We start from the raw sequence: 23,861 nt of genomic DNA on the forward strand, positions 1-23,861 counted from the left end.
TTTAACTCTTCCAGGAGCGCTGTGTCAGGAATCATTGTAGTGCATAACCTAATAAATCTTTCCAGTCTCAAAAACTGAAATATATAAAAAAAGTACAGCCTCTTTATTTAAAAAAAAAAAAAAAAAAAGTCACTGTCAATTTAGTTATATTAGCTTAAAGTAACACACGTTAAGTCACAGAACTACTGTCCTTGCTTTATGGGCTTGCACCAGGTATAAGAAGTGCTCCTTGTTCTTTGGCTTTCTGGCTGTTGCAAGGCTTTGGGCACTGCCTCTGATCTGGATTTTCCATCTGGAAACTGAGGCAGCGCTGCTGAGTAGATACTCACTGCAGGAGGCAGATGTGTTATTGTGGAAAGCAGGCATTTCCCCCCATCTGCCTCCAGTTACCCTACATGTTGCGGTTGTGTGGGCCACAGAATTCTAAGGGTTCCTCTTCATTCAGATGCTTGTGATGTACATGATGGCAGGAGGGGCTTGTTTTTCAAGCTCTGGGTTAGTTGGCACTTCAGTGTATTGGTATCCGGAGGGGCTACTGGAGGTTGGCTTTGGAGCCTCTTTTGGTTTGTTCTTTCTGTCCAAAGCACAGAAGCTGAGACCCATGAAGAGCGCAGCTGACACCATGAAGAAGCTGGAGGCATAGAAGACATAACTGAAGTGGCCAGTTATATCCACCAGAAGACCTGAAAGAGAATCAGAGCTCAGCCAGAGCAAAGTTGCACACCAAAGAATAGTATCTTACATTGATAGTCCCCAGGGACTGACGCAGTTCACAAACTGTCACATATACAGCACCCAGTTAACCCACCACTGAAATGCAGCTGCCTCTGAAGTGAAACAGGACAGCTGTTTAATAGCACACAGGAGTCCTACCCAGCATGGTAGGACAAAGTGGTGATATGTTTTCCGAGCAGAATGCCAGACTATATGGATGCTGGAAGCTGATATAATCACAGTCCATAGGGGTTAGTCTACACTACAGCTGGGAGCAAGCCTGGCTAGACAGATTCATGCAGTTTATCTTAACTTAGCAGCATGGGATTGGCGGAGGCTCTGGCTAGCCATCTGAAGTCAGACTTGAGGCCAGGTGGGTCCAAGCTCAGGGGCTTAGCCTCTGCCAGTGCTGCAATGGCGATGATGCTATTTTTTAGTGCGCTAGCTTGAGCTGATCTGTGCGAGTCTGTCTGCCTGGGCTGGGAGGCATGCTCCCAGGTGCAGTGTAGACATCCCCTTGGTGGGGGGAGGAAGAATGAAGAAATTAACTAAGTAAAGATGTGGCATAATAGCTACTGCAGGTTATATGTCCCCTCCTCTCCCCCCAAAATAGCATTTACAGCAAATATTGCTCTGAAATAGCCCCCAAAAGCCTTGGTTTGTTTCCTGTCTGAACCAGGTCAATGCTCATTGTCCACACATGAATTAAGTTCTTTGTGTGGTCTTAGGGCTATTAGTACACACAGCTTGGCTCTGCTTTCTGCTGTTGCCATGAATGTTTGCTCCACAAGAGGCCACGTCATTAAAGAAGAGGTGGAGGGCAACCCAGTTTCCATCTCACGCAATTCATTTTTGTTTTGTTTCTGCAACTGGGACCCCATAACCCTTGCTGCTGATAGTCACTGAATAGTGGAATGTGTTGCTCTGCGAACTCTTGAGATCAGAGAACAAAGCAAATAACACAGCAGTCTGTACAAATTAACTTGGTTTGGCCTCTATGCTGAAAACATTTTAAAATGGCTTGGTCAGGATGGGGAAACTTTGCAGAGCAACAGACATTAGCTAACCAATGCTCTTAAGTGCTGAAAAAATATAAAGTCGTCTTGAAGGGTTGTTAGCAACACTGACCATTAAAATGTTGATATTTACTGTGTGCAAATAATTAACCCTCCCAGAAGCTAGGGATGGAAGGAAAGACTTAGTGTATAGGTGTAAAGAGCAAAAGTGAATATATTCCTACAGTTTTATTAACAGTAATAAGGCTGTGCCCTGCTGCAGCACCTCCCATCAGAAGATCTCAAAGCAAATAACAAACATGGATGCCATAAGTCTTAGAACACTCCTGAGGGATAGAGATATATGAGAGATATTATCATCCCCTTATTAAAATAGCCCCAGAGTTTGTGGGCCTGCCCTGCTGAATCCACACTTGAAAGCTGTGTTCCTGTCATTTACAACTGGAGCACCACTTGTACAGTGGAGAATGATACAATACAGGACAGTGTAAAATAGCAGGGACATGTGCCAGATACGTAAAGGGAAGAGGGAAGTGAGGTCAGAGAGAGGCATCCTGATAAGCCTGGGCAGAGGCAGGCTGGCATTTCACCAGTGTTAGGTGGGTTATAAGGCACGGGGCAGAATGGCATGAGGCTCATACCAGTGCAGCATTAACGGACTGGCTGTCAAGTCTTGATTTTTCTGTGGCTGGCGTATCCCACTCAAACTCTCAAAGTCTCTTAAATCCTACACCATCGAACTCTGATCTAACCACTGGCTGGGCTCCTTTCAGGCCCTTTCAGGTGGGGCAACCTGTTCAGGAGATTAAATTCAGGCTTGAAGCAGCAGCACGTTCTGGCTGCTGTCATGCTGCTGTATGCAGCTTTGTATCTATGCAACCACTGGAGAATATCTGTGTTCTCAGAATCAGGTATTACTACTTCTGTGCATCCAGCATGCAGGTCCAGCTCCAGCTTTTTTGCTGCCCTTAAGTGGCGAAGCGGGGGGTGGGGGGGAGAAGGGGATGGGGAGATAAAGCCGCAATCGGCGGCACTTCGGCGGCAGCTCAGCCGCGCCACTTCATTCTTCAGCAGTAATTCGGCAGCGGGTCCTTTGCTCCGGGAGGGAATGAGGGACCCACCACTGAATTGCTGCTGAAGATTCGGACGCGCCGCCCCTTTCCATTGGCCGCACCTAGCACCTGCTTCCTTCACTGGTGCCTGGAGCCGGCCCTGCCAGCATGGGCGGCTGCAGAACAACACAAAATTCACTCTCTGGGGCATGGCCACGTCCTCTCCATAGCACACCCAGTTCCTACTGAGTCGGGCGTCAGACCCTAAGCCTGGGATTCATAGTCAGTACCAAGTTTTCCTCTGGGTAGTCAGCCATCTGAGTTATTTGCTGGGTTGTACCACAGTACGTTAGCCAGAAGGGGCAGAGATACCGATAAGACACCTAGGTGAACTCCCACTTTACTGGAGGAGCTCAACACCACTAAGTGTGTCTGTCCTTTCTGCATAGACTATTGCAGTATAACATAGCAAATAACTCCAATGACTATCAAGAGGGAGACTGAGTAAATAGTTCCCATGGTTAATTACCCTCACTGTTAATTTAGACTGTATTTTCCAGTCTGATTTGTCTAGCTTTAATTTCCAGACTTTGGATCTTGTTACACCTTTGTCTGCTAGATTGAAGAGCCCTTTATTATTCATCTTTCGTTCCCAATATAGGGGCTTACAGATCATGATCTCCTCAGCCCTTAAACCACTTATGAATAAGAGCTGATCACTACCTTCTGACTCTCCTGGTAATGGTGCTCCCCGCGCCAGTGCCCATGGGGGTTTGATAGCTCCTCATTCCCTCCCTGTTACACCCCCCAGTGTCTGTCATCAGAGGCCTAACACCCGCTGTCCTTTCTCCAGTCTGCTGCCAACGGGTATCCAATAACATTTTTGCACTCTTACCTGCGAGTGGGGGTCCGAGGAGGATGGTGATGCTCTCCAGGATGGTGAAGAGGCCTAAGGCACTTGAGAACCTGTCCATCTCCACCACATCCATCAGCACCTGGAAGATCAGTGCCCCAATGCCACTCATGGACATGCTGTAGATGAGGCAGTAGAGGATGAGCACACTGAAGTCGGCTGAGATGACGCAGATGAGATTGCTGAGACCATTGAGCAGCACGGCCAGGATGAACAGGTAAATCCGCTTCCCAGTGAAGATATTGAGTCCTGAGAGCAGCCCAGCCATGGGGCGCATGAAGATGTTAATGAAGCCGATGATGGAGATAAGGAGGGCGGCCTTGCGCTCCTCCACCCCGTTCCGGACAGCATAGGGCACCAGGTAGATGAGGGGCAGCACGAAGCCCATCACCATCCAGGCCACGCCAATGGTGTAAATCTGGTAACCTTTGTTTTTACAGAAGATATCAAAAGCCAGGTACTTCTGCAGCGTCCGCTTGCAAGCAGCAAACTTGGCCTGGTGCGGGGGCGCCACCTGATGAGGGGTGGCTCCGTTGGATAGCTGTGCATCTTCAGCTGAGTTGATTGCCTCCTGTCCAGGGCTGGGCTGCAGCGGTGACCTGGGAGGCCCAAGCTGGACTGGCCTCATCACGGCCCCACAGACACAAGCGTTCAACAGCACCCCGCCAAAGATGAGGAAAGAGTTTCTCCAGCCCATCTCATCCAGCAAGTACTGAGAGATCAATGGCCACAGCGTGAGGCCGATGGAGGTACCGGTGGATGCTAGGGCATTGGCCAAAGCCCGTCGGCGCACAAAGTAGTAGCCCAGCACAGTCACTCCCGCCTGGAAGCCAAAACAGAATCCTAGGCCTTTTAAAAAAAAAAAAATCTTATTTCTATATAGTGCTTTTTAGCTGGAAAGACCCCAATGACCCAAGCACCCCTTCTTCCACCACTGAAGTACTTCTCCTTCTGCGGTGCAGGATGTCAGCTTCAGCAGCACACAGAAATGCTACTTGGTAATTCAGGATGGGAAATGAAGTTGAAAGCAGTACCTATATGAAGCTGCAGGCAGCCTTTGGTTGAGCGTACATATATAAACCGAGAGGTGTCCAAGACACCCTATTCTTGCTACAATTGCTATGGGATTGTTAATGACCAGAAGTGGCCATGGGTTCCATTTTACATCTCATGCAGCAGCAGCTTTGTGCCATCACAACACCATTTTGAGGTATTGGTTCACTAGGAGTTCGGAGAGAGGAGTGATGCTTACTGAATCCTCAACAGTACTAGGGAGTTGTTTGTAGGTCTCCCATCCAAGCATTGACCAATTCTAACCTTGCTTTGCATGTGAGATCCCATAGAATCAAATCCCAAGGTGATCTGGCTGCAGAAATTCATTGTTTTATGTTACAAGAGAGCAGGAGTCCAACACCACCTCCATAAGAACATGAGTGTCCATACTGGGTCAGACCAAAGGTCCATCTAGAATCGTAGAACTGAATGGGACCTCAAGAGGTCATCTAGTCCAGTCCCCTGTACTCGTGGTGGGACTAATTATCTAGACCATTCCTGACAGGTGTTTGTCTAACTCACTCTTAAAAATCTCCAGTGATGGAGATTCTACAATCTCCCTAGGTAATTTATTCCAGTGCTTAACCACTTCCTAATGTCCAACCTAAACTTCCCTTACTGCAATTTAAGCCCATTGCTTTTTGTCCTATCCTCAGAGATTAAGAAAAACTATTTTTCTTCCTCCTCCTTATAACAACCTTTTACATACTTGTACTTGAAAACTGTTATGTCCCTCTCAGTCTTCTGTTTTCCAAACTAAACAAACCCAATTTTTTCAATCTTCCCTCATAGGTCATGTTTTCTAGACCTTCAATAATTTTTGTTGCTCTTCTTTGGACGCTAGCCCAGTATCCTGCCTTCCAACAGTGGCCAATGCCAGATGCTTCAGAGGGAATGAACAGAACAGGTAATCAGCAAGTGATCCGTCCCCTGTTGCTCATTTCCAGCTTCTGGCAAGTTCCCATTTTTATTACTTCTGTACAACACCCCACCACGTTATTATGTTTGTTCTTAGAAAAAAGGTGTCTCCATCCCTCTAAATTGAGAGGAGTGAAATGTGGACACACACAATCTATCTGGATAACATTTCCCTCCAACACACCCCATTCCAGTTCCAGTGAAATTAGAGTCTGAAAAATTTGTTGTGCTGTATGGGATATATGCTTCCTCCCTGCTCCTCAAAAATAAATCACCAGCCAGCTTCTAAAAGTGGTAGTCTTTTTTTTTACTGATTGTCCCGATTTGAGACCCATAGCCCTGTGCAGCTCACAGGAGAAGCAGTTCCCAGGGAACCCAGCTGAACAATGGGTGGACTAAAGGGGAATGGAGAAGAGTACTGGCTATTCAGGACATTAATCCTACTGTGCTGCGATTCTTCTGATCTTTCCTGTTTGTCAGATGAGGGAAGGAACCTATGCACTCATCCCTCCCTGGACACTAGCTACATCCAAATACCAACCATAGTGATTTCTTTTTCATGACTGAACTTGGTACTCACCAGTAATGAAGCCGGCTGTTATGTAGAGTTGGCTGATGGATTTGGAGAAGGAGCTGGCAACCATGCCCACTCCACTGAGTAGGCCACCGAGCATCACAGTGAACCTGCAGCCAAATCGCTCCACCAAGATGCTGCAGAGGGGCCCTATAAAGCAACCAAATAAGCATCAGGGTAGGAATCAAGGATGGACAAGATGTTCTGTCTTGGGTTTTACTCTAGTGGCTGCAGGAACAAAGCTCCACTTGTTCTGAGTGCACAATATGATTTACTTTGGAATTGTCCTGTTATTGTCCCTGGTCACGCAGGAATAAAACCCAACTCTCCTGATTATCCCCTCCCCCCAACCTCCTGGTCTGCTTCTCTTACATCAGTAAGGGAGAAGACTCCCTTGATCTGATGATCCACTGGCTGTTAGGGTAAGAACAAAAAAGGGATTTCCATGATTCTGTGGGGTAGATTCTGGGTTGAATGGTGGTGGGGGGAGGTTCTTCAAATGGAATTCTGTGTGCACATGGTATAGATTCTGGGCACATTCTGGAAGAAGAGAAGAACATGACCTGGATTTCTGTTTCCACTGGGAATAGATTCTGAGAAGAGCTTTAGCTCCATTTACAGGCCTCTAGGAAGGGAGCTGGGACAGAGGTATAATCATGACATTGTGGCTTTTTTCATGTTTTGTAATTAAATCTTACAAACATCTCTGAGCCTCCAGTTCAGTGCCAGGGCTCCCCCACAAGTTCCATGGGTGTATAGGGGCTGGAGCAGTCCACTGTGATACTCCTAGCCCCCTTCCCACTCCCACTGCCAGATTTGTTCCAAGTCCAAAGAGCTTCCAGTTGGCACTCTGATCCCCCTATAAGAGCAGAGCAAGGGCTGGGAAGGGCTTCTGTACTGCAGGAGGGAGGGACATGTGAGGGTGAGGGGGGGTATGAGGAGAAGAAGAAGGGATGGAGGAAGAAGCTCAGGGGATGAGTCAGATGGGCAGATACTCCAGATGCTACTGCGGTATAAAGAAGGAGAGAAAATGGTGGAATGAAGCACCCAAGAGAGAGAAACAAGAGGAGTGAAATACAGAGAAAATCCACCCAACTAGAAACAGATGAATTCTTGTGCAAGTGGGCTCAGTTCCCAGAGACTTGCCCAGGCTGACTTTGTCTTGGAGTCCCTGTCAGTCATAGCTGGGAGGTGCTGGCTCAAGGAGAGCCAATTCAAGCCTCAGGAAGTCCAGCAGAGTGTTACACTTGGCAGTAAACTCTGGGAGACCCAAACCAGCTTGTCAGGCACAAACCTGGGATATGGAAGATTTAGGTTCTAGCCCACCCCTGAACAGAATTCTTGTGTAACCCTGGCAAGTAATTTCATTGCTTGAGGCCTCCGTTTCTCCACATGTAAAAGGAGATAGTGCAAATTTCCTCTCTTAGAGGAATGCTGTGGGGGTTAATTTGTTAATGTATGTGAAATGCCCAGATGCTGCAGGGCTGGAGGCCTTAAAATGCTTGTACATAAAGCTAGTGAGAGTTTAGAGCTGGGTTCATGCTCTGCAGTGTAGGTTCAAATTCTAATTAAAAGATCACAGCAGCTGTTCAGAAGTTTCCCTTGCTGGATCTAATGACTCCTCCCAGCCTCCAGCAAAACCCTCTTTAGACTGTTCCTTCCTCTCTCTCCAGCTCCACTTTCTTCACCATCAGTTATGGAGCGTGCTTGCAGATAGCTCCGTTAGTGCTTTGCTGATGGGTCCCACTGGAACCTGAGCAGTTTCCAGCTCCTATCCCTTTGGGTTCCTGCTTGAAAACATTTCAGTAAGTGACTCTAAAACCTCGGAAGTCCCAGAGCATCCCTAAGGGCCAGCTCAGTGCTCTGCTTCCTGGGAAAGGAGCTGAAAACAACTGCAGGGCTAACCCGGAGGCACTGAGCCAAAGAGATGGAACAGCATTCTGAGCTCTCAGCAGTTGATAGCGAAGTAACAGAGTATCCGATGTTTCAGAAGTCTAGAACTGGGCAACATTCAGAGATTTCCCACTAAAGAAAAATCCTGAAACAAGTCAAGGATGGTAGGGAGATAGGAAGTGCCCTTGCAGATGATGATGCATGCACCATGGCTTAGCTGGCTAAAGTACCTGTTTTGTAAACAGGAGATCCTGGGTTCAATTCTCAGTAGTGCTTTGTTCTTTAGCCTGAAGAAGGGGGTGACAGCTCAGTGGTTTGAGAATTAGCCTGCTAAACCCACAGTTGTGAGTTCAATCCTTGAGGGCCCCATTTGGGGATTGGTCCTGCTTTGAGCAGGGGGTTGGACTAGGTGATCTCTTGAGGTCCCTTCCAATCCTAATGATTCTATATAGTAATAGAATGAGGGACACATTTTTGTCTGCATTGAAGTCAAACCTGTTAAACTGTGGTCTGTGGAGTTGTGCATCTGCCCCACAATTGCTGTGCCTCAGAGAGTACTAATGCTGTGTGGATGCAGCTCCTTATGTCTGGCAATCCCAACGCACTTGAAAATGGAAAGTAAGTGTCATTAGCTCCCCTTTGGGGAGGGAGAAACTGAGTGGTGCAGTGATATAGTGAGAGATGTAGTTACAGAGTCTAATGCTTCAAAGAGGCCAGAGCCCATGTCTGCTGTACATCTCCAGTGGGAGGGCTAGATTTTATTGTTTACATTGCTGGTGAGTTCTGCTAACAAGTGATTTCTATTCACTAGCAAGGAAAATATAACACACAAGCAGAGGCCACTCTAGCATAGGCAGACTAGTCAGTTGTAAGGGTGGTAAGGGATGAAGGTAGTGAGGCTGCCCAGGGAGGGGCAGCTACCAGCTAGAGCTGTGAGGAATAGGAAGCAGCTCTCCTCCTCCCCCCCCCCCCCCCCCCGGTAGGCTGGAGGGGTTGAGAGAACATTGAGATTTTGCTCAGGGTGACCAATTATCTTGAGCAGCCCCTGTGCACAAGCAAGTATGGATGTGTGGTCAGTTAAGTATATGTAAATATATGCAGTTTTGGAGCATCCATAGGCTCCTGGTAAATTGCCAATCTAGCCCCTGGCATTGGAAATTTGGGTCACTTCTCTTTAGGGCAGGGTAAGAATAGTGGTGAAATGCTGGCAAGTTCCCAGAGGGGAATGTGTTCCTCAGTTTAAAGGGCCTGTGTTCTAGTGGAAGAGGAAGTGAAGCTAGAGTTTCCCTTTTGTTCCTAAGAGGAGGCCCAAGGTTTTCAGTTTGTTTTTTTTAATATCGCGTTACATAAGCGAATCTAAAATGGTTACAATCTTCAGCATCAGCAACTGATCAGAGTGGGAAAACAGTTTGGCTCATGTTTGTGGTCTAAGACAATATGCTATTTGAAACAAAGTCCACAATTGTCAAGCAAACAGCTGAGTTTGATTAAAATGAAGGCTGCAGCTGCCTATATTTTGATCTGCTTGAGAAACTTCACCTGTTCATAGCTGAATTAGCCTTTGAAAAGGTAATTTGCAGGTTCAGCAAACTCAGGATAGAATTTTATTTCTGAGGGGTGAGCCTAAAGGATGGTGGAGTAGGATAGCTAATCCCAAACACACAGAATTAACGAGTCCATCCCCTTAAAACCATGAGCTTTGGTTAAAACTCATGAGATTAAAAACAAACAAAAAAAAAAAGCATGTTCATTTTTTCTTTGCCTTTTGGATTCTGAGCCTTTAGAATGTGCTGGGTTTTTTTTTCATGTTTTCAAGCTTTTTTTTTCTGCAACCATGAACATTAGAGACTTTTTTTTTTTTTTTTTTTTTTTTTTTTTTTTAAAATGAAAGCTGATATTCTCATACGGGCTCACGAGTCCAGTAGTAAGGAAAGACTTCAAGAAAACAGTAAAAAAAATCACAAGATCAATGCATAGAGACCGCTCAGGACAATCTGCTATGTTGAGCAGCACTGGTGGAGACTGGTGAGTCAAATTCTACTTTTGCTTACAGTGTGGCAAAGCTGGAATAACTTGATGGGGCTAGGTAGGTCTATTGAAGTCAGTGGAGTGTTACTGCCCCACAGTGGGGTGAGAGCAGACTGGAGTGCGGGCAAGGTTATGTTTGCTTAAACCAACAAACCTCGAGGAACAGCAAGTCTGGGCAGGGCCAAACTGTTAAGAGTTGCCAAACACAGGGACAAACTTGGGTGACTGAGATCTCTAAAATGATCCTTCTGACAATATTCTTATCTATTGATCTCTCTCCTGTAAGGGTTTCCATAGTGCTCATTGCTGTTCCATGGAAGCATTGAATGGGTAAATTAGATTTGTGCAGCAAGGTCTATTGTGAACATTAGTGAGTCTTCTGCTCTTCCCGGTTTCTAGAGAGCTCTGTTTGCGGGTATATATGTTAGCAGAGTTTTTGCAGAGTTGCCTAGCAGTCTTAGATGCCCCATTCCATGTTCAGCTTTGAAAGCCTCAGCCAATGCATATTTGCATCCTTCCAGTTACGATGAGTAAACTATCAGAAAGGTGAGTTACTGCATGTTTTAAAATGTCAGACTTTTGATCGGTAATTTCCTCTGGTAGCTCATTCCAGAAGCTGTGCTCAAATGAGGACAACCTACCATCAGTTCCACCCACTCCATCCTGCGTTGTCCCAAGGCAGCACAGCTGTCCCGGCAGGCCATGGATGGAGATGTTAGAGGTCACTGATATAGCTAGGTCCTTGCCTGTTGGTGGTTTTGTAGATCAAGGCCTTTTAGCTGTGGTCTACACTACGGGGTTAAGTCAAATTTAGCTGCGTTAGGTCGATTTTAAAATGAATGCATCCACACAACCAACCCTGACTTAAAGGGCTCTTAAAATTGACTTCTGTACTCCTCCTCGGCAAGGGGAGTAGTGCTAAAATCAACCTTGCTGGGTCGAATTTGGAGTAGTCCAGACGCAAATTGATGGTATTGGCCTCCGGGAGCTATCCCAGAGTGCTCCATTGTGATCGCTCTGGACAGCACTTTGAATTCCGATGTACTAGCCAGCATGGGCCGCAAGTTATATTAGTTTCTGGTGCCCGGGCTTCAGGAATATTCAGGGCTGGGGGCCCTGCTCCAGGGCCAGCTTTAGAAAGTGCGGGGCCTGATTCAAATACTCAGTGGTGGTCTGGGTCTTCAGCAGCACTTCAGCGGCGGGTCCTTCACTCGCTCCGGGTCTTCCGTGGCACTGAAGGACCTGCTGCCCAGGTGCCGCCGAAGACCTAGACCGCTGCCAGGTGAGTAAAAATTGAAAAGGCACTTGAGTTTTTTCTTGCCCCTCAGCTCTGTTATGAGGGGTTGATTTTTTTTTTTTTTTTTTTTTTCCAAAGGCACTTGGCATTGGCCTACTTCTGCTGTGCAATCTGACCCAGACCCAATTACAAGTGTTGGGGTCGGTTGGATGTAATTTGCAGAGCACATATTCAGTCTTGGTTCAGGTTAGGTAGCCACTTATCACTGAGGGCTTGTTTACGTGAACAATTAGTATGGGGTGAGTTGGGACAAGAAACTACCCTACACTAGCTTTCCAGGATCTAACCGTCCATGTGCATATGCACCCTGCTGAAGTGCATATGAACAGTTTAACAGGCTTTGATCTAGATGCAAATGGATAGTTAGACCATGATTAGTGCAGAGTAGATTTACAGCCCAGCTGGCAGCAAACTATTGATGTAGACAAGCCCTTAGTTTGAACTGTGTATATTTGGGCTTATTCTGTTTCGGGAGGTCTGGTACAAAACAACTCCACACTCCCAGGCTTGGCTTGGGTTCGGGATTGGCTGTAGTCTACTCAGGTTTGGGTTGGGCTTTTAAATTAGGCTGTACTCTGCTCCAGTTGAAGCCAGTGATAGAGATTTCAGTGGAAGCTGAAAATTCCACCCACTGTGGTCAGCCCCTGGACTCAGTTACAACCCGGCTTGTTACGAGTAACAGAGATAAGTGCAGTTAAGACCCACCCATCTACATCACAACATGGATTTACATTGTAAATGTGTCTCGTGATATATTTGACCCTTAAGGCCCCATCCATGCTAACTACAACCTTGTTCAAATGCAGTCACTGCAAGCAGCATTCTAACACCAATTGACTATTGATGAGAGCAATTATCTTTTGAGAACCAGGGTAGACCTAAAGTCTCATCCATATAGCAAGATGCCAGGGGACCACGTTGTAAGACGGGTTGGCATTCTCTGGAAAAACATGCCTGAAATGTATAACCATGTTTCTGCCCTGTAAAGAACAGATAATTCCATAACACAGTCTGATCACACCTACACAAACAAGATCAAATTGTATTATAATGCATTCCCTGCTGCCTTCCAACATGGCAAATTTTAGACTGTCCCCAGAGATCATTTTTACCATGGTTTTATAACAGGAGTCTCCAAATCAGTAATTCCCCAATGGGTAGGGAAACCATGCTTGCATGCTAACAACATATATGTTTAAATGTGGCTCTAGTTAGCACATTTCTGATTCCAGCAGGGACAAAGCATCAGTTACTTAGGTTAGTGGTTGTCAATCTGTGGGCCGCAGACCCCTGGGTGTCTGCAGACTATCTAAGATTACCTCCATTCAAAATTTTTTAGGGGTTCACAAATGAAAAAAGGTTGAAAACCAGTGACCCTAGTTGGAATCTGCTAATTCTAGTAGAGTGGTTGTTTTTGATATATGAATACTTGATTAATTATTGCTATTCCAAAAGATGATCTTTTTAGTACTGGGGCATATTGTACCCAAAGGGGATTAATTTTAATAAGGAAAGATTTTTGAGTTTTGCTGCTAACAATCCAACATGCTTCATGCCACTTTCCAGAATCCAGCTTCTGCATATGGTAATTGAATAGGCATTTCCTGTACTAAGCTGTTATAACTAGAACTAACACTAAAGGATATTTGAAATGCTATGGCCTAAATTTTTAGAAGTGAATAGTGATTTTGGGTGACATACTTTGAAGGGGCCTGACTTTCAGAAAGTGTTAAGTATCTGCCTCTGGAAATCATGTGTCTCATGTTGGGCACCCAAAATCTCTAGTCACTTTTGAATATTTAGACCTCTGTGAATGTATCACTCTGCTATAGATTACACTGCTCCACTTAGATTGCACTGGTCTAATGATCTCCACAGGGCTTTAACAGCAATACATTTTAAAATGAAAGTTTCCCATGAGGCTTCTTGTGCACCTGTGCCTTACATTTTTGCATCCAGCTGTTTCTACTGAGGTGCAAAACTCCTTTGAATGCCTCACCAGGTTGTCAGCCACATATCTTTCAACCCATTCAGAACAAACCAGACAGCAACCGAATGCTTCTGATGTGGCCTTGGCATGAGCGTGACTCAGTGTTTTGGTTTTTTCATTTTGTTTTATTTTTAAAATGTTACCTCCAAGTAGAAAAGGGTGTGGTGGTATGCATGTGTAACCAGGAAAGCAGTTCAGATGTTGACCCCTCTGCAGCATGCTCTTCTCCTTTCCCCTAGTCCTAGCTCAGATAGTCTGTTTACAGAACACTCACAGGAGTGACAGATGGAGAGAGATACACAGAGAGCTGAGAGCCAGATGGATTCTTCCCCCGCCCCCCCCCGGTCATAAGAGTCTTGAAATCTTTTTAGTTGTCACCCCCCTGAGTGTGCAGAGGCTGGGGTGGTGGAGGAGTGAGTTTTTTCCTTGTACACCTATACTACTTTGATCTCTGGTTACACAGGCAGGTGAGTTGCAGTGCTGGCCGTGAGAGGCTGCCACTAGCTCAGGGAGCATGCTCTGCACAGGAGGTGTAAGGCAGTACTCTTCAGGATTGTGCTACTGGAGGCATCCTACCCCTCTTCTGTTTATAGTACTTACATGGCTCCCTTGCTGAGATATCTGAGCAGCTCCCAACACTCTGGTAAGGAGTTTTTTACAGGTGAGGAGCCGAGGCACAGAAAACCCATGTGATTGTCTCAAGGTCACACAAGGAGTCAGTGGCAGAGCCAGGGATTGACCCCAGGTTTTCTGATCCCTACAGTTGCACCTTAGCCACTAAGCCAGCCTTCCTAACTCCTCATGTGTTGCAGGCACACCATCCTCTCACCAGGACTTAAGCCTTTCTAGGAACAATCCAAATAATCAGACTGCTCACTTTCCTCTCTTGAAAAAGTATGTGTATTTACTTTTAGATTCTGCTATTAATAAGAGATGGAAAAACCTATTAATAGCTGATGGGAGTTACTCCACTCCCACACCTACCAGTGACAGATTGTTCCCTCAAGAACATCCCTGAAGGATTTGTTTATCGAGTTCAGCTGCTGGGACTGCCACTGTTTCCGTCTGAGAATTATTAGTCATTGTGAGCTTGCTTTTGGGAAATCTTTCCTGATATCAATCCTACATTTTTCCTTACACCATTTCACCCTGTTATATAATTATTAATCCATGACTCAGCTTAAACCATTTTAATTTCTCTTTGAGTTATTTAATCCTCTGAGTCATTTCTGTAGCCAAGATCTGCCAGAATGGGCCAGATGTTTTATGGGTGCAACTCCATTAGGATCACACCAAGAATTAATTGAACTGGTTTGCCTGTTCTTTTAGCCTCTTCTTACAGGTCAGTTTCCTCAGGCCCTTAGAGAGAGATGTCGCACTGATGGACTCTAAAAGACCAAGGGTTTATTTTTGATTCTTAAACATCTAAAGCTTCCTTGGTTTTCTTTTCCTCATGTTACTAAGTGGACGGGTGTTCTGCATATGATTTCAGTATGCTAGCTCCTGATATTCTTCAGCTAGGTGAAACAGAGGAATAAAGCTAGCACATGTCCTCAGAGTGCTAATGAGATTGTAAACACTCAACCTTTGGTCTTGTAGTTACCTAGTTACCATGATTCAACCAGAATCCTTTGAGGGCTGTGTGTGGGGGTTTTTTGCATGACCTATATAGATCAGCTTTACCTGAGTAGTATTTCTCTGTGTGTACATCACTATTATATAATTATAGATAAAAATAGATACACACAGATATGCCTATATCCTGTTCTATATCCTGTAAAGCATAGTACTATTTCTTATTTTATAGTGGCCACAGATCAGCTCAGTACCTCGCAGCACAGATAAAAGGACAAAGTCCCTGCCCCAAGGAGCTTACCGTTGTAGCTAGACATGATGTAACAAGGGCACCAGAACAATAGGCCAGGGGTGGAGGAAGACGCAGTTGAACAAAAGGCAGGGGATGGTGGAAGATGGGCAGAGATCATGGCAATAAGATGTGAGGGCACGTGAGCAGCACAGTTGGGAAGGGGTTCTAGGGTAAGTATGTACATATAGACAGAATCACTTGGCTGAGTCCATTCTTGTGCATGTCATGGTAGAAGTGAGCCTTCGGGAGGGAGTTAAAGGGTGGGAGGACTGGTATGGCCCCATAAGATGTAGCTCCAACAAGCCTAGCCCTCAGCTTACACTTGAATAAAGAACTCCTAGCCCTGCATGCGACTTCTGATCCCAGGTTTGTTACTGACTTGCTACATGATGTTGGGCAAGTCACTCAGCTTTTGGTATCTCAGTTCCTGCATCAGTAAAATGGGGCTCCTAATACTCACTTCCCTGGTGGGCTGTGAGGATTGATTAATTACTAACCACAAAGCTCTTTGATCATGTTAAGTCCTGCTAACTGTTGTTAATCTTGTAGCTTTCTTTTTCCCTGTGGCTCCTCCTCCTCCCTGGCCTCCCGACCCTGGATCATGCGGCTGTTCTTGCACAGCCTGGGAGTGAGCATTTTAATGCAAATCGCCTTCCTGGGAAGGAGATCAGCTTTCAGGCCTGGAGTTATACGAGTAAGTAGCAAGGGCTGTGACCGGGGGTATATGTGGCACAGCTGCCTGTCTGGTGACCGTTTCACAGCATTACTTCTCTGTTTCCGAAAAGACTCCCAGCAACAGTGCTCAGGCGTTTGGTTACACACACAGCCACAGTGGATCTGCACCCCAGCTTCAGGGGCAGAGCTCAGAGTCCCCAGAGGTTTCAAGCCCTGGAACTCTACTGAGGCAGCAGCTCTAGCACAGCAAAAGGCTGAGCCCAAAGAGCATGAAGGGGCTAAGGAGCCAAACCAGTGAGCTAGAGGAAACCGAGCGTTGGCTCTGGGGTGCCAAGTATCAGCCAAAGCTCACATTCTCCTTATACGGCTCAAGTCATCCCTGTTTTATGCTGGCCTCCACTAACCCATCCCAGGCTGCTGGGCCCCCAGCAGTGGAAAGTCTGCCAGTATGTGGTGGCACAAGATGATGGTTACAACTTCCCCTCCACTAGGAGCCCCCCCCAGACAGCAGGAGAACCCCCAAAGTGGGCAACACTGGCTGGGAAATCATGTCTAGTAAGCGCACCCTGCTCCAGCCTCTGTTGGTGTGGCTCCTGGGTAGTACACGGCAGAAACTAAAGCAGCCTTCACTTAGAAAAGATACTAAACACCCCCCTTCTGAGCAGGGATGAAACTAGCCCATTCTCTGTAGCTCATATCTCTTGCTTAGTTCAGAGATAAAAGTCCCCTGGCCAGTATGAACCAAGTCCGAACATGGTTTTCTCCAGCTCTAACTTCTTTGGTTCTGTGAAGTCTGACTCAGCCCAGCTCCATTAAACTCTTTCACTGAGCTAACTGGCAGCTCCCTGGGTTTTGCATCACAGCCCAAAGAGTTGCTTTTAACACCATTGTTTTGTATTTGAGGATCAGATTATGAGTCTAGCAAAAGCATCCCAGCATCCCTTTAAACGTGGAGGGCAAAGTTGTCCCATTGCACATGCAGGGGGTCCTGCTCCCTGGGGACAGAGAGCGGGAAGGGACAGGTGTATCAGATGGGCTATTCAAGGGACTGTCGTGGAAGAGGAAATTCATTTTCCCCATTCTGGAGAAGACAGGGTGAGAAGGGGGATTGTCTTAGGCCTCTGTCTCTGTGGCACATGGCTTACCCTGCCAAGGTGCCTCAAGACTGAGCTGGAGAGATGAGGGAGTTCAGCATCTATGTCCCATTCAACCTGTGACCTCTCTACTTTGATGCTCAGCAAAGGCCAATAGTGCTGGAGAGACCCATCAGACTCCTTCCATGCAGGCCACTGAAACAGCCAATGTTTGGTCACTATTCATGTTTGGGTGTCGTCCCTGTCCCCATAGCCATCAAACTGCCAGTGTATATCTACCTGAATGACATTTTAAAGGCCCGTTATTAATGAACCCCGTGCACTGGCTTAGCCAGGAGAGGAAGCTGAAGGCAGCTACTTGGCATCGTACTCACCACCTGCATGCAGCACTGCTGTCATGATGGATGGGAACCATGACGTCTCACTGTTGGTGGCTTGGAACTCATGCTGCAGGTCTGTGAAGAAGACCCCAGTGCAAGAGGGGAAGCTCAGCGTTAGCCCCTGAAGCAGCACAGTGGCCAACAAGACCATCCAGGCCCATCCCCGGTCCTGAGTGTTGGAGGTTCCATGTGCTGCTCCTCCTCTGGACATTTCCACTCCTACCTCCTTCCAAGCCAACCTATTTTGAAAAATCAGCTCAGCTGTCATATGGTAGCACTTGGAGCAATGCAAGGAAAGTCACAGCACAGACGCCTGCTCTCTCAGGCCAGGAGAAACTATGCCTGCTAAGCCTTGCATTACACTGCTCAGAACTCCTTACCGTCTCTCACCACAGGATCCTGGCACCAAAGTGCCTGGGAAATGAGCCTCCTTCCCCTTTTATTTCACAAGAGGCTGAACATGTCCAGGTACAGTCCTGAACACGCCCCTTTTGAGGTATGAATTGGTCTTACCCGCTCCCTCCCAGAGCTTGTTTTCCCTTTCACCTGCTTTCAGGACATGGAGTCCCCTTGCTGAGGATAGCTAAGGTCATAAAATCCTCATGCTAAGGAAAGAAGGAAGATCATGCAAATACCAACAGTAATAAAAATTATATATAGCACTGCTGAGTAGGACAAGCAGCGCTAGGCACCTCTGTGCAGCTCTGGCGTGTTCCTAGGTACAATTCAAGCTGCAAATCATGATTGTTCAAGTCTTTAACAGCTTGGGATTTGGTAATCTCAGAGACGCCTCTTGCTCCACCCTGTCTCGGCGGTGGGAGACTCTTGGTGGTGGTTCCCAGGGTTGATCTCTCTGGGCCTTGCAGCATGAAACATTCAGCTGAGAGCCATTCTTCCTCTGCAGAAAGTGTGCTCTTTGACTGCCTTCAGGCTCCATGTGCAGTGACCTTCAGGGCACACTGCAATTCTGAACACTGATACAGGGCTTTTCACCTGTGGATCTAAGGCACTGTTCAAAGGCCTGTCATTATCACTATCCCCATGTCACAGATGGGGAAACTGAGACAGAGAGAGGGAATATGTGTGACTTTACCACAGGGAGACCTTGGCAAAACCAGGAATGGAATGTAGGTCTCCTGAGTCGCAGCCTGAGGTTCTAGCCCCTTGGCCATACTGCCTTCTTGTAATAAATAATGGTCTGGTTTAGCTGTTGGTTGAGGATTTGGCTGGGTTTTTTTATTTTGATTTATTTGTATTCCTGTAAAATATCCTTGTGACTGCTACCGTTCCTAAAGTCAGCAGCCCCACCCTTTAATGCTACTCCTCAGGGACAGTTTTATGTTAATTTTTTTTGTTTTGTTTAAATCAATTCATGGAATCTACTGTAGCTCAGCATTTCAAAGTCCTCCCTGCCCCCCCCTTACTTTAGATAACTGCGTCCGTATTAAACACCAGGCTGGTACCAGAATAGCCATTCTAGAAATGAATATGATTTGTGTGTGTGTGTGTGTTTGTTTATATACTGGATAGGCAAGTTCACTCTCTATTAATAAATATTTATATTACAGTAGCAACTAAAAGTCCTGCTTGAATCTGAGGCTCTGTTGTGCTGGGCAGTGTGTTCACAAACAGATAGTCCTTGCCCTGGAGCCCAGACAGTCTAAAAGACACACAAGCAGATGAAAGCTTGGGTGTGGAGACATAACATACAACTGAACCTGGGGATGATTGGCACAGTTTAATTCTTTGTACCCTGTGGCTGGGCAGAGATAATGCTATTGACTAGTTCATGGTCTTTCCCTCTGGTGTGATCAAATCACTCTGTATTAGCTGGCTCATGGTCTAATCACTCTGTATTAACTGGCTCATGGTCTAAAGACTGTCCCCAGTAGACACAGACCCAAACAAAGACAGCAACCCAGAACACTGTAGTTCAACTTGTCTTTGTTCCTGCTTCCACAGCTCAGACTGTTTTGTCCAGCTAATGATCCCTGCCACCCTCAGTGCCACCAGATTTCCTATTTATGCTCACTCTCTGTCTATTAATTAATCTCTCATTACAATGACACCTGATGTAGCTTTCAACTGCCTTCTTCATGGTCCACCTACTGTACATCATTACTGGCCAAGTTTCACTCCTCAGCAATCTGATTCACTAGCTTGTCTGCCCCTGTGCCTCTCCCTGAAATAAATGCTGAGACATCTTGCTTGTAATAGACTGACAAATGCAAGGAATGCTAGCGATCACAGTGTCATGCCAGCTGCTTTCAGCCTGAACAAAGGTAAATGGAAACAAGCTCATTCTGGTGCCAATTTACCTGGCTCTGCCTAGTGGAACAACAAAAGGAATGCACCTGAACAAAGCCTTGTATTAACTCTCCCCTTGGTAATTAAGTGATCACAGCAGTGTGTGTAAGCACATTAGGACCACATGAATTGCTGTACTAGAAATCCATCTAGTCCAGGATTCTGTGTCTTATTAGAGGAAAGTGCAAGAAACCCTTTGTAATTCACCTGGTCACCTGTGGAATGCTACAGCAGGTGGCAGTAATCTCTCCTGACCACAGCTGGGGTTCATCTTAAGCTCCTCTGAAGCACAAAGGGCAGCTATCCCCTGTAATATTACTAGCCTTGTGTAAGAGCAGAATCTGGTTTTAGCAGGGTGCCTCATGCTTTGTTAAAGGTGTTTCTTAGCGTGTGAATTTAGTGCTCCTGGAAGATGCTGGATTAACAGTCCTAGACTCTGATGATGCCTTTCTGCATCTGCACCAGAGGCAGCAGTTCTTTCACATTGCTTATCCATTATGGTTGAAGGCTGGGATCACTACTGAGGCTAGTTGGTCTCCATGGCAGAGTAAATCTTGGGCCAGTCGACGTAACCAATATTAGTGATTTTTAAAAATGTATTCTGGATACCTCTCTATTGGAGCTTGAACTGAGACCCAGCAAATCCCTTCCACATAAGCTACTGAACAGCCATCAGAGGAGACCAGTTCTCGGTCACTGATGGATTGCTCATCCTTATTGAATTTGAGCCTTTCTCCCCATTGCTAATTCCCCATGCCATCCAATCTCTTGTCTATTCCTTTTCTTAAACGGACTGAACTCCCAGCTAGACTGGAAGGTGAGCTGACAGCCAATTGAAGAGTCAAATGCAAGAGTCCCAAAGAGTGGGACTCTGTAGACCATAGTTTGTTTTCTTTGTAGCCAAAACAGCTGGGATCATAGCCCCTGAAATCCAGCTCCTCTTCCCTTGGGGGGAATGTTGCATTCTCAGACACTCTTTTGTGTTGTTACATAACACACCCTCCAAGGAGGACTAAAAAGCTTGTGCAAAAATTTATTTTTTTAAATTTGTGGTCTCATATCCATAACAACATAGGTTCAGAATGAAATTTACAAATACCTCCATGTGCTAGGTACTGTATCTCTGAGAGGCAAATAAGTGACCGCTACAAACAATGCACTTGTTAGTAACAGATGTGCAAATACAAATACATAGGGACAAAGTGTCTCATGTCACTCCAGCCTATGTGGCCAGCTAGACAGGATATGATGTAACATGCTGACAGACTTCATCGTTTTACCCCTGTGGTTAGAATATTGTCCACTGTGGCCTGATTCTGGTCCCACTAAAGTCAATGAGAGTTTTGCCACTGGCATTAACAGGAGCAGGATCAAGCTGATCCTTACTTGATTTTTTTAGGTAGGAGACAGCAGGCCCTAGTAGTTAGTGCTCATAACTGAACATCAAGAGATCTGGGTTCCAGTGATCTTACTGGTTGGCCACTCTGTGCCTTAGTTTCCCCATCTGTAAAATGGGGTTAACTCTATGTACACACGTGGAGGTCTTTTTTTTTTTTTTTTTTAGGTGCTCAGCTGTGGCCCTTTGATGACCAATTTATGACAGCTAAGATGGTGGAACAGTGCTGCCACTTCATTGGGACACAGGGGTCCAGGGTGGGGTGGGGAGAGCAGCATTGATGGTAAAGGTTTGAGTCCCTTGTTCTCTGTGCTAGTGGGCCAGGAGAGACAAGGCAGGAAAAGATTTGGTGTAAAGCAAAACCCAGAGCCGAGATGGCTAGTTCCAGTGCTTTTGCCTTCAGCTATCCCTGGGGAGGCTGGGCTGTCAGCAGACAAGGATCCAGCCTTCTCTCCACTGCCATTAATGTTAGGTCAGTGGGTGGAAAAATGCCCCATCCAAGACTTGGTCAGGAGGGACGAGGTCCTCACTTTGTGGGCATTACCCAAACCTGGCTGGAGGACCAGACTGGGCACCTTGGGATAATTCTACCCAAGATCTCCAGTGCCAGGGTTGTCTCTGGTTCCCTTGCTGAGTCGGGGGGATCAGGGTCCTCTGCTTTGGTAGAGGAGAGTTTCCGGTGAGACTTTGGAGCCTAGTGGCAGCTCTGTTTGGGGCTTTGCTCAAAAAGTCTCTAGGGGCTCTGGGACAGAGGGGTCCAAACTCTGGCAGGAGGCTGTTTATTTCCACCCAGGCAGTCCCTGCTCAAAGCCCTGGTTGCAGTCCCTGCTGCCTGTCCCACACCTCTTGTGGGGCAGACAGGACTCCCTCCTTTAGCTTGCTGGGGGGGATGCCCCGGGAGAGCAGCGCCTTGGACTGAGCCCAGCGTGTCCTCCCCTCCTACCGCTGCGAGGCAGACCCTTGCTCCTTCCCTCTCCAGCTGGGTCACTGAGCGCAGCGCCGGGCACCGCAGAACGCTGGGGCTTAGCCGCCCGGTTCCCCCCGGGGACTGGGATCCTAGCTGGGGCCCCTGCCCTCTTGTTAGCCGGACGGTAACCGTGACGCCCCCTGGCGGAGCGCCCAGCAGTGAGAACCGGGCTCCCTGCCGCTCTCTGGCTGTGCAGGACTCAGAGCTCTCCTGCGGCTGTCCGCCCCCTTCCCTCCCCGCTCCGCTTACCTGTTCACACGGGCGCCTCCATCCGGAGTAACTTCCACCCAGAGCCCGGGGAGGGAGCGAAAGGAGGGGAGCGCTCGGAGGACACCCGCGGCTCTCTTCTGCTTCTTCCCCCGGTTCTCTTCCTGGAAGGGCCGCCCTGGCTTCTTTCTTCGCCCTGCGAGGGAGGAGACACGGCGGCTGCAAGCCAACGGAGCTGCTCAGTGCAGGCACCTCTCCGGCTAGAGGGGGAAGTTCAGGGGCGGGTGAGTTCATCCAGTGGGAGACGACTGGATCCACTGGGCATCACAACACAGCGGCTGAGGGGAGAGGGGCACTGAGGCTGTTGGTGAAAGGTTAGATCCGCTCAGGATCCACTATGGGCGGAGTGGGAGTAGATCTGGGAAATTGTTAGGATCACACATGCTCTAGAGCAGGAGTTCTGATTTTTGTCCTGGTGACCCCTTTCACACAGCAAGCCTCTGAGTGCGACCCCCCCTTATACATTAAAAACACGTTTTTATATATTCAACACCATTATAAATGGTGGAGGCAAAGCAGGGTTTAGGGTGGAGGGTGACAGCTCGTGACCCCCCCATGTAATAACCCCACGACCCCCTGAGGGGTCACAACCCCCAGTTTGAGAACCCCTGCTGTAGGGAAGGGAGTAGATTCACAGGGCACCACACCGGAGCCAATGGGGGATGACACTGTTTTGTTGGGAAAAGGTTCCATCTACCAGGAATATCATGGGATCTGGTGGAATTTGGCTGTTTTGGGGAAATTATCAGCTCCACCATGTGTTCACTCAGCGTCCAGTGGAGGATGTGAACTGGAACAATCAGGAGTTGTTTTGATTCACAACAGGTTGTACAAGATCTGCTGGAGATACTACTGGACAATGACATGTTCATAGATCCAAGCAATAGTGTCACAGCATATGGGGGAATAGGATGGTCAAAGCAGGATGACTGAATCCAGTGGGAGAAGTCCAGATCTGTTGAGGATTTCACAGAACTAGCTGAGGGGACAGAGTGGGAGATGGATATCTAGATCTGCTAGAGATTTTCACAGGCATCTTTTGGTAGTCTTGGGATCTGCTTGGGAAGGGGATCCAATTATTAACATTTCTTCAGCCTGCCTCATTGGATCTAGTTGCACCGGAACCACAAGCTACAGTCACAGGAGCTGTGAATTCAGAGGTCCTGTTCAGGATTACTTTGAAGCAGGAATAACAGTGTTTAGTGAGAACTTTGGAGACTGTCCCCCCCAAAACATTCGCTAGAGGCTGTTACAGTGATCTGAAGATCCAGGTGTCCTCTTTCCCAAATCCCAGGCTGCTAACTCTTCATACAGCTCCCATATCTCTAAACAAGTCCCTTAGAACCAATGCCCTACTCTAGCACCTCTGTGATGGGGTGTCTACCCAACAGAGGTGGGCTTGGGGGGGCAATTAATCCACCTGTTGCACATGGAGGGTGGGCCAGACCTAATTAAAGATG

General features: G+C 47.0%; 1 protein-coding gene across 2 annotated transcripts; it reads right to left on the reverse strand.

Annotated features, from left to right (window-relative positions):
* Positions 1–118: 118 nt before the first annotated feature.
* SLC16A5 (solute carrier family 16 member 5) lies at positions 119–22,573 on the reverse strand. Of its 2 annotated transcripts, XM_032792957.2 has the most exons (5): positions 22,384–22,573; positions 17,459–17,703; positions 6,247–6,390; positions 3,678–4,544; positions 119–683 (listed from the first exon to the last, which is right to left on the reverse strand). In XM_032792957.2, exons 2-5 carry the CDS (start codon positions 17,673–17,675, stop codon positions 442–444), a joined length of 1,470 nt encoding a protein of 489 aa, XP_032648848.1. In that variant the 5' UTR covers positions 17,676–17,703; positions 22,384–22,573; the 3' UTR covers positions 119–441. The 2 variants fall into 2 exon arrangements, with proteins under 2 accessions (XP_032648848.1, XP_032648850.1); XM_032792959.2 differs by lacking the exon at positions 17,459–17,703 and having other exon boundaries at positions 22,384–22,443.
* Positions 22,574–23,861: the final 1,288 nt, after the last annotated feature.

Source organism: Chelonoidis abingdonii, chromosome 13, assembly GCF_003597395.2.
Source record: "Chelonoidis abingdonii isolate Lonesome George chromosome 13, CheloAbing_2.0, whole genome shotgun sequence".
In the NCBI taxonomy this organism is placed as follows: domain Eukaryota; kingdom Metazoa; phylum Chordata; order Testudines; family Testudinidae; genus Chelonoidis; species Chelonoidis abingdonii.